Source organism: Necator americanus, chromosome II, assembly GCF_031761385.1.
Source record: "Necator americanus strain Aroian chromosome II, whole genome shotgun sequence".
Lineage (NCBI taxonomy): Eukaryota > Metazoa > Nematoda > Chromadorea > Rhabditida > Ancylostomatidae > Necator > Necator americanus.
Window position 1 is genome coordinate 39284739 of NC_087372.1, and position 11368 is coordinate 39296106.

Here is an 11368-nt window from a genome sequence, read left to right on the forward strand (position 1 = left end):
GCGATCACATTTCTAAGGATACTATCGTGAGTATTTCGGATATCTCGCACACTCACTGTTGATTATACAGTACTAATACAGTCTCTCCGATATGATATCCATTGATTATGATCATCCTTGTGAACGGTGGTTGTGCGCCAACATTACGTGCTTAGCTCGATTATTTCGAGTTGAATCGGGTGGGCAGTGTCGAATGATAGTCAGATATTGATTGATAGAGTCGTCGTTGAACGAGTACGAGGACGCAATCACTGATCATATGTTTTTATTATGTTTTCGGAACAGTTGTCGTATAACCCCGGAAAATCATTCGATCCTAGCAGTACAATTTACAGCGACGCTGCATCGATGCAGCATTTTTAATTGTAACTTTTTCTCTCTGATCCTTGACTACACATGAGGCGAGTGGGGGAAAAAAGGACCTTTCCTAACCATCAATCGCAATAGAACGAGATAGAAATAAGTGGAGCATAATGCTTCCTGACTCTACAAGAAGCTTACTCTTGGAGTCACAGTTTTCCAAGGTGCACCGTCAACTTAAGCCTGTGTGTTGAACTTTTCCGTGTTTCCTCAGGTTTCGGTTCAACTCCGGAGCGCTCGAGATTGCGTGCGCTCGTTCATGATCTTAAGAAAATTCACGTATGAAGGACAAAAGAGGCGATTTTAGTGCACGTACTACGTTTCTGGGATATTTATTTCATCAATCATGTACAGAAATTCAGAGAACATTGTTATTACAGTGTCCTACAGCACATCATCATTCCGCATCTGTAGAAGCCGCTATCACAGGTGCACGTACCGCCAGTAGATGAACACGCTACGATCTGAAAAAAATTATGAGAGAGTAACGATCAAAAACGTTGCTTAACCTATTCATCCTGAAGCAACCTTTGAAATATTTAGGAAAAATTGATGTTTATACCTCAAGAGGACAAGTCTTTTGGCAGGATAGATGACAGACAGGCATACATGGTTGTGGACTGATTTGCACACTGCATTTTGTGCACTTCACTGCACAAGTGGACGTACAGGTTGTGATTTGCTGAATCAGTAAACAATCAGTAAACAATGTGAGGTTTGATTTTAATTGTTCATTCTTATTTTCATTTTTAAATCCGTCATTTTAAGCTGTTTTAATTTTTTTTCGTGTTATTCTTCTGCTTGACACACTCTCCCTCACTCCTTTGCTGTCCCAAATGGACTGACACTCATCCGTCTTGATAAAATTAGGTGCTCGTTCATGTAATTACACTTATCTACGTATCTTTCCAGAATTATTTCTATCTCTGAAATTCCTGAGACGTATCTCAATCCGAAAAACCACTATATGTAGGTTGTACTGGGTAGATACTAGAAAATTCATGTTTTTTTTGTGGAATGCCGAGTTCTTTAAGTCTGGATATCTCCAGGAAGCACTACTTCTAGAAAAAGAAGTGTTCATATTTGTTAATCCCTAACGGTATTCTACGGCATACTTCGATTTCTTCCCTCTCTCATTACTAACACTTGCACACCCTCAATTTGTCCTCCATAAAACTAGGACAGATGGAGGGGAACTTTCTTATCTAAGGGAAAAATCCTCACCTGGACTGGAACAGGTTTGGTGATTATCACTTGCTGCTTTTGAATGCATTGTGGGGCACAGGTGGGCATACAAACAGAAATACACTGAGGTTGTACTGGAACTTCGACGAGAGTTTGTTTCACTTCGTTCACGATCGTTTCCTGTTCCAGAATACATTCATACGAGCAGGTGGGCATACATGCAGAAATACATGTGAGTGGAGCAGGAACAGGTTCCACAGCTTGTACGGATATTTGTTTGCTGATGATTAGTTGTTGTTCTTGAATACATTGATAGGTACAGGTGGGCATACATACAGCGATGCACTGAGGTTGAACGGGAACTTCGATTTGATTCACCTCACTAACGATCATTTGTTGTTCCTGGATACATTCGAATGAACAAGTGGGCATGCATGCGGAAATGCACTGAGGTACCGGTACCGTCTCCAACACCGCGGGTGATTGTACCGTAATCTGTTTCTTTTGAGTGGTGATGAACGAAGTGCATGTGGTCTCACAAGTCTTTTTACATAAGGGTATACAGGCTGAAAGGGTTAGTTGAGGTACGCAGGACTTCTGACATGTTTGTATGCACACTGGCGAGCAGAGACTCGGTGTAGCCAGTTGGGGAATCGCCACTTTAACCGGAATGATGTGCTGGTCCGAGCACGACTCAGAGCACGTGCCATCACAGTACACCTGACAGGCTGACGGAGATTTGAACGGAGAACATGCTGAGATGCATGTCTGTTGGCAAGGGGAACGGCAGAGCTGCGCTTGGACCTTGAATGCACAGGGACATGAAGGCGGTGCTATCGGTGCCATGCATGTACAAGAAGATTTCGCTTCTGGCGTACAAATACACGAACTCGTGGATGATATCGCACATGGACATTCCCGTTTTGCGAGTGAGTGCTGAAAAAGAAAAAAAAATTATTAGATGTATCAGAGTTCAATCATTAGGAGAGATAGAAAAATTATTTTCTTTCCTCAGAAAAAATTATCAGTTCATAGAAGGAAAGTAGCTAACAGAGTTTCGTAGTACTGTACCTGCTCTGTAAGCACCACCAGGAAAAGTAAACCAACAACGGTTGTTACTTGCATTGTCGTCAATGACATGGTGGGAAATGTTCCAGACTGATACTTTTATACTCCAACGAACCAACTAGCCATGAGCAACCGGTGCCCATTTTGTTTCGAGCGCCACTTCAACTTCCGCGATTTTCCGTCGTGCTACTTCTTTATTACATTTTTATAACTACTCTTATCGAAGGTTCGAATCCGCCCCAGTGTTCACCAGGCCTTTCGGTTCCTACCGGGTCGATAAATTTGTATCAGACTTGTCTGGGAGGATAAAAACACTGACTTGGCACATCGGCTGGCCCCCGAAAGTCATTGTATAGGCCAGTTACACGTTCGTAAACCTCAAAAGATTCTGAATATTGAAGTTAACGTGGTGGCGCATCCCAAGTGGATTGATTAATTTCAGATACTCTGTCCTTTATCCGTTAACCACTCTTACCTTCATCAAATGGGATATTGAGGTTTTAAGAAGAAGAATCTCAGAATAGACTGTTTAAAACGTTATTAAGAGAAATGATAGAGGCTAAAACTGAAAGGGTTGATCGTTTTGCCCCTAAGTAAATTCGGGATGAACCTATTTGAGTGTTTCTAAGTCTAACGAATTCGTTAGCAGTTCAACTAGCGTGGAAGTAGGTAAAATTGAATTCGAATTGAATTCGTCCTGAATTGATAGTATGGTAGAAGAATCATAAATCTGTTTTTTACGCACGTGGTTGAGAAGAAATTAAAATCTAGAGAAAATATTCAGCCTGCGCAAATATTAGGAAGTAATGACGAAAAGCCATCAAGTAAACAAAATGATAATAGTATGATAATCTATTGTCATATAGTCGCACAATTTTTTTATTTCGCATTTTAATTGATATAAATTTAATTTTTAATCGCACAAGGGAGTTCTGTTGAAGTTTTAAACGGATTAAAGATGTTTTTCAAGCTTTGCTGCGTTTTCCTCGATTATTTGTTTAGAAGTATGAGCGTAGAATGCTATTTCTAAAACCTCTAATCACACTAATTCCGTCATTCTGTACGAAGTGAAAATTCAACAAAAATTGAAACCTTGGTATCCATATTTTCTTCAAATATAGAACTTTTCCATATAGCTGAGAACGTATTTTTAATAGGACGTGTTCCGTTTAGAACATTTTCCAAAAAAACGAATGAGGTCTATCAAAGTCATTTTTTCAAGGTGCTTCTGGTCCATGGGGATGAAGATTTCCATTAGCTTGAGATAACTATTGAGATGAAAGCGACCTTGACTCCTGTATAGTGCAGGAATGTCTATTAAGAGTTCAAAAAAATACTTGTAATTAATGATTCTGTATGATACCTTGTATCTAGAGCTGTGTGTCCGTACGTAATCCCTATGAGGGATTAGTGCGGGACCATCTCGTAGTAATAAGCTAAAGAAATTTTCCAGTAGATGGATCGGAGTGGACAGAAGAACGTTTTGACCTAAGACCACTATCTCATGCCCAATGAAGGCGTTGAAGAAAAACGTGAAAAACTTGAAAAAAAAACCTAAAGCCGCTATCTCGAGCCCAATGAAGAAACTATCGACATAAAAAGATGTTAAATCCAATTTGGGAAGGATCTGGAAATCTACAAATAAAAAAGCTTTTCAGCTATGCCCATAGTATATTTCACATGCAAGCAGCGTTCTTTCTCTCATCTCCAACACCACATCCTTCACTGTTGATGGCCAAAAAAAAATTTTGCTCGGACAAACCACCACTTGTCCAGAAGGTGCTTTTCACAGCTGTGAAGTAGTGTTTGCTGTTTTCACGGTAAGTGGCGCGATTTATCAACAACACGTGCAATGCTCAGAGAAGGAACATGAAAAACTTGCTCTCCTCTTTGATGTCTGAATACCTCAGTATTTTTCAATGGTCATGCGTCCTACTAGTTCTTGAAACTATTTGTTGAAAACCATTGAAAGTCGAGAAATACACGAAGAAAAACAAAAAAAACGACAACTATCATGTTGTGATGTGTACCGCTTCTTGGACAATCCTACCATGTCTAACTCCGAAGAGTTAACGCTTTTGTCTGCACTATAAACTATACTTTGTGAAAAAAATCCCAAATTTTTTCAACATCTGTCTGATGCAACTGAACGTTGTGCTAGAACTAACATCATATCGTCATTTTTTTCTTGTAACTCTGACTGCATTCCTTATTATTAGGTGATTACAGCGGATTCTCAGGGCATCAGTTCCCGGATAAGTCCAGAAATCGCTCCTATTGAAAATTGTCTAATTATTATGCGAAAGAGTTCAGTGGTGTACTACAGCGAAAAGAAAGAAAGAAAGCAGAGAATTTCCTCCTTCTGCCTATTCGTTTCTAGGATGAAATCGTTTGTTTGCACTCTTATAGGGTTGATTACATTGCATATGCAGGAAAAAAAAATGTGCTCACAACTCTCCTCTAAGCGCCACAAATAACTAGAAATTACGGAGTGCTTTTTGAAAAAGTAAACTCTTCAACGGGTAAAGCGATCTTGGGTGATTTCTTGCTAGTTTTACCTGTATTTCTCCATTGTACCGCATGAATGACACGGTATTGATTTATGGATTCATTCAGTTCCAGTCCCATTTCCTTCTTCTCATTTTTACTTTTTTTAAAAACGGTTTCGAAGTGGGCTAAAGTTTTGAGGTTTTGTGACTTGTAAATGGTATGCAACCGGTTGTGCACCTTATCCTGAATGACTTGAATGATTGAAATTGGATTTTAAAAGGAACACATAAAAATCTATTGGGATTGTCTAATGTAAATATTGAACATTCATTTATTCCCTGATGCGCATTGTGGGACTAGTTACTCGTTTTATCAGATTTCTCCCTCCAACTTTGCTTTGCAGTGACCATTCTGAACTTTCAGAGCATCCTAATGTTACTGCCTTGTTCTCTTCAATTTTTTATCTTTACTCCAGATTCTTTCTCGTTTTGAAACTGGAAGACTGGTGGTAGAGTCGTTTTCATGTCTATCACTCTGAGAAATGCGCTATGGAATCTTCTTTAAACGAGCATGAAGAAACTAGGAAAAACATTTAATTTATTACTAGATAATATATTACTACTTACTCCATTTCAAATAGGAGAACCAGGAATTTCACGTGTTTCTGTCGATGCTGTTCTTTTTGAAAGCGAACAGCCAACTTAATTAATAGATTGAAGAAACAAACATATCTACATCTCTCCTCTAAAACATTCTTATTCTGGATATATCACCGTAGGTTATGGAAACTCAGCCATCAAACAACGTTGAGTTCTGGTCAGGGAAGTTTTATCTGAGGGAGAACTTGTGCATTTTAGTTTTCATTGTCATAAACTTTTCAAATCTACAGTTCAAGATCATAGGACTCAAGATGATCAACAAACTGATGTCACCGGAATGTAGCTGTTATTTTACTATGTATCTGAAAACATAAAAGATAAAGTCACTGGAGTATCAATCCACTTGGGATGCGCCAATGCGTTTTTACTACAATTCGCAATCGTTGAGGTTTTGGAACGCGTGTTGGCCTATACAATGACTTGCAGGGGCCAGCCGAGCTGATCAAATCAGTGTTTTTATCCTCCCAGACAAGTCTTGTACCAATTTATCGACTCCTGAGGGATGAAAGTTTTGCTTCGTACAGGGCGGTTTCGAACCCTCGACCGCGTGGCTGCAGGTAATTTACCAAAGGGATGAAAGCAGTGGAGCTCTAACCGACTGCGTCACACTCGCCCAATCATACCTATAATGTAATCATATTGTGGATTGTTTAGGAGGCTTTTAATACAAAACCATAACAATAATTGATCCTATAAAACAGAAATTTGCACAAAATCCTAAACAACGAAAAGTTGAAATGGGCTGAAGTGAAGAATTTTTCATTGTTGTTATCGTAAATCGGACTATTTCCGAACGTTATCTGTTAGCTCAACTGACCGTGGAACTTTTAAAGAAACAATATCTCTATTTTGAACTTTGAAATATTTATTAGCTGCAATTATTTACAGATATGAGGCTGGGGAAGACTGAAACATAGCGTCTTCAACGTTTTCGACAGCAATCACAGAATAAGAATAGAGCCATGGCAAGGCGACGTTGGCGAGACATTGTTGTTAGGCCTGAAGAGGGAAAATCGTTTCTGATGAGATAATAGCTCATGGAGATAATAGTCGTACTACATTTCAATTAAGAACGTTGATATAAATTATAAAAGTAGTTATTAGCACACTGTTTTAATTTTAACTAAGGCGAATAAAATTTTGAATATTAACTTGATTGGCCTAAGACAAAAAAAAAATTTCAACGTGACCCTACATATTAGTTGAAAAAAACTGCAAGGAGATTACTGTAGCAGCGATCAAGCACTATCTTTACCGATTAGATTAACTCCCCCCTTTTCCTACTTCGTTTAGTTGTCCCACTTCAAGTACTGCTGCTGTTCTTCTTACCTTCTTCTGGTCTTCGAAGATTATCTCCACTCGCAAAGGCGAGTCTGAATGTTCTTGCGATCGTGTCGGTGAAAGTGGCTCATGCACAGGCGTCAGATTTTTCACAAGGTACTGCTCCAGGACACATTCAGGTTCGCATGACGGCATACATTCGGGAACGCATTCGGGTTCATCGAGATTCATTGTACTTGGGGTTGTGAAAGATTCTGTAGATTTTTCGCCGGGAATTCTCTGATAGGCTGAGATGCACTGAAATTCGCACTTAGGCATACAGGCCTCTACGCATTCAGATGAAGGTTCTTCTGTCAATATCGATTCCGGAACAGGAGTTGATGGATATTGGACTTCATTTCGTTGCAATTCATGTTCCAGAATGCACTGAGAATCGCAATTTGGCATGCAAGCATCGATGCACTGCAAAGACGGTGATGTTGGATATGGTGTCGTTGAGTGCTCGCCTTCGGTTTGCTCCTGAGCTTCCGCTCCTTCTGTGGGAATCAGAGTTGGAAACGGTAACGGAGGTTGTTCCGCTGCCTTATGTTCTTGTTCATAGATGCATTGTGGATCGCATTTTGGTGTACAAGCTGAGACACACTGAGATTCCATGGAAGTAGGTGGAGCGTGTAGTTGATTGGAAAAGGAATCCTGTTGTTCTGTGCATTGTGGTGTGCACTCAGGCATGCAAGAAGCTGTACATTGAGGTGAAGGGATTAGTTCTGGCATATTCGCTTGACTCAATAGTTGTAACTGGTTTTGAATATTAGCTGCCAGGACACATCTTTGTTCACAAGGTCTCTTGCAGAAAGGGAGACAGAAGGACGGATTCAAATGAGCTGTGCAGGATCTCAGGCAAGATTGGTGGCATTGGATTGGACATTGTGTCGGCGACACAGTTTTCGGAATCGACACACGCAGTGGGATCAACTGCTGGCTCATACACGATTTAGAACATGTATATCTGCAAGACAGAGGGCACATCGAGAAGGACTTGCTCTGGTAGCATCTGGACAGACAAGCATGTTGACAAGAAGCGCGGCATTGCGCGGTTTCCGCCCAGGCCGCGCACGCACAGTGCGATTGTGGAACGGATGGTCTCATGCAGGTGCATTGAGGTACAAAATTACCGTAACAATTACAGGAATTTGAGACGAATCCGGAGCATGGACATAGGCGTTTCACATGAGTCAGTGAAGACTGAAATGAGGATTTTTTTTGAGAGAAGTGGATTGGTAAAAAAAAACTATCAGATAAAACTTTTGCATTTTATTCGGTTAAATTCTGGAACTCATTCAGCAAAAATAATTAATAATAATAATTTTGCAGAAAAAAATATGTATCAAATACTTTATAATAGGTTCTGAAGGAAGTAGCATATTCACCTGCTCCGTAACAGTTAAAAATACTAGCCCAAGCAGAAGAACCGAGTGCATTATTGCCACTGGAACGGTGAAAGCTCGGCAGATAAGAACTTTTATACTGGCTGAGCCAGTCATTCAGGATCAAATTATGTTTGTTTTATTGTCTTTCCAGCTTCAGCTTGTTAACAAATCCCAGTCAGTCAATTCGACACACTTTACACTACCCGTGATGTGCTCTTAATCTCTATTGTACAGTCAACAGGCGGTGGTGGCATGCCACAACCTGCTGAACTTCTGTGATCTGGCCAGTTTTCTTTAGAACCGTACGAATGTTTGATAAGAATTCCACAATAAACGAATTTCACAGTAAAATTTCACAGTTTTCACAGAGTAAAAACGAATTAAAACATTACGTTTTTTGTTATTCTGTAGGAATTTCCGAATTATTCCGGGGAAATTTCCCATAAAATTGAAAAACACAACCGTTTCGAGGTTTGTCGATAATCTGCCCAGGACCAGGAACCGATACATTCCCTTTGCCGTCCTGTGGAATGCGAAGTTTCCTTAACGACATATATTCCTTATAGTATTCTTCTCTTTTATACAGGGATCGGCAAAAAAAAAAACCTTGATCATCCGTAGTTTTCCTGCCGTTTTCTTTCAAACTCGTAATCGTCGACAATCTTTGTTCAGTGGATGTTATTAAAAATCATGGATCTCGTTTTACTCCATTTTATTTTCTTTGTCAAATATAGCAATGGATTAGTCGAGTATTTGTGATCTTCAGTCGTTGACGTAGAGCAGAACTTCAAATCCCATCTTTCTCTTACTTCAAAAAAAGGATCTCCAAGGATCACTCGTTCGATAGGGCGATCGATGACTGTGGTCCTATTTTCTACATGCTTACGAATCAAACACCTTATTGAAGCGTAAATCGAAGAAGGAAAGAGGACGGTGTTAGGAAAACAGGCACGTAGCCGGGTGTTGTGGTTCTTTTTTCAATGAATCCATAATTCTTCTATTCTAATACAAAATAATCCATTAATTTCTTATTCTGATCTATTATTCTTATTTTAATCCATGATTCTTCTTCAAAATCTTCTTCTCTCTTCTTCTCTTCTTCTCATGATGTGCTGACCATCAAACTAGGCTAAAGGTCAGTCCGTCAGATTTTCTCAGGTTGTTCCAGACCTCGGATATATTCTTTGCTCTAAGCTCATCAAAAACTTATCGGTTCTCTGTAAACGTCGCCAGATTAATTAACAAGCCGATTTTTTCGCATTTTTCGTTGAAGTCCACCTTTCATATTGATTGATCATGTAAAAAATCATCGGTAAACGAAGATAATAAGTCGGTCATCAATGTTGCTGTTTGTATCTTAATCGATATTATCATTCAGGTCATCAATTCACCGAACATTCGCATCCTATTTGGATTCTTCATCTCTCGTATAGCTTCAAATTTTTGTTAGATTTCGGCGTAGAATAATTTATAATTTATAATATATGTATATATATTTGTAATTTTATTTATAATAATTCATAAATTTCCGCGTAGAATAAGTTGGGGAAAAAATTAAATTTTGTGCAATTTAATTCTTAGAAAAGAGTGCTCAAAAGAGAAATTTCTGAGGTAAAATTGAAGACAACAACCTCGTTGATGCACAGGTACCTTTTTTTCCACAATATCAGCACACAAACACAACAACAATTATTTTGTTTTTATCCTGTGTACCCATCAGATTTCCCTGATAATCCCACATTTTAATTTCCTATCAGTTGTTCGCTTGTTTGTTTTTGGTTTGTTCTTAGCTGTTTGTTGTTAACGTTCTGCTGTGCAGGCAGGTTTATCCGATAGCATTAGTGGAATCTAAGCAGGGCCTGACCACGTACTACACTAATATTTGTTTGATAAAGCGGTTTTCACGTCACTAAACACTGACACTTGCAATCTGTTTCGAAAAAAAAAGACTTGTTCCTAGGTTTAATCAGCAAATCGCCGGGCGAATCTTTTGCTTACTCATGGATGCGGTGGGAATTGTACGAAAAAAAGAGCACGTTGTGAAAATCATGCATGAGAACGAGATTTTCATAGTTTTACAGGGAAATATTAGTTGTCACCACATCATCAGCGCTATTTGATTTGATTGATTGATTGCTGACTGATTTGATGATTGGTTTGATTCATTTGATGAATTTTTGATTCATAGGTGCATTTTTCTTCTGGGTTGAAAAAATCTGGCTAAGGCTTTACAATACAAAAAAAAATACAAAGAAAAGAAGGCAATATGTATCCTTCACTTCCTTTCATGTTGGAACACAATGATTTTGTAATCAGGTTTCAAATCCTCGGTGTTCGCAGTCATGCGACAATCGTAGTGATCCATGATGTCTATCCATGAGATCTATGTAGATCAAAAGTAGGACGCCGTTCTGCAGCGACTTTTCCATTCCTCACAGCTGTGATTGCACAAAATTCCATGTAACAATAGTTTCGAATAATTTTTGAATGTATATGTGTGCGAGGTTCCGGATTTTTTCTTTGTTCAAATCATCAATTTTGGACTTAAAGGCATCACCCAACGAATCTGGGGTGGTATGGATTTCCGATAGGTAATGATTATATGGGGTCGTAGATTGCAGAAACGGGTAGGATCCCGCTCATTTCTTCCTAATCGCCGTAAAAACATCCGATAAGCTAAAATAGTGTCCTGAAAAATTTGCACTTAAATTCAGCGGATGTATGCTAGCTGGATTAAGCGTAGATACGATGAAAAGTACTTGAACAAGTTCTCAGCTGTGAAAACCCAGAACTAGGGATCATTTCGTTTTTTACCTATGCAACTTTAGAATCACTTATTAGTTCGTCAATTAAATGCGGTTCGGTTTTCCTTGTAAGTCACAAATTCTCAATTTTACA

At 39.1% G+C, this 11368-nt stretch overlaps 1 protein-coding gene across 4 annotated transcripts; it reads right to left on the minus strand.

Annotated features, from left to right (window-relative positions):
- Nucleotides 1-734: 734 nt before the first annotated feature.
- Nucleotides 735-8584, minus strand: RB195_020807 (uncharacterized protein; the record flags this gene model as incomplete). Of its 4 annotated transcripts, none has more annotated exons than XM_064189282.1 (3): nucleotides 735-824; nucleotides 923-1042; nucleotides 1585-2391. In XM_064189282.1, 3 exons carry the CDS (start codon nucleotides 2389-2391, stop codon nucleotides 735-737), a joined length of 1017 nt encoding a protein of 338 aa, XP_064045162.1. The 4 variants fall into 4 exon arrangements, with proteins under 4 accessions (XP_064045162.1, XP_064045163.1, XP_064045164.1 ...); XM_064189281.1 differs by lacking the exons at nucleotides 735-824; nucleotides 923-1042 and adding exons at nucleotides 7092-8285; nucleotides 8471-8521 and having other exon boundaries at nucleotides 1537-2481; XM_064189284.1 differs by lacking the exons at nucleotides 735-824; nucleotides 923-1042; nucleotides 1585-2391 and adding exons at nucleotides 8024-8094; nucleotides 8162-8285; nucleotides 8471-8584.
- Nucleotides 8585-11368: the final 2784 nt, after the last annotated feature.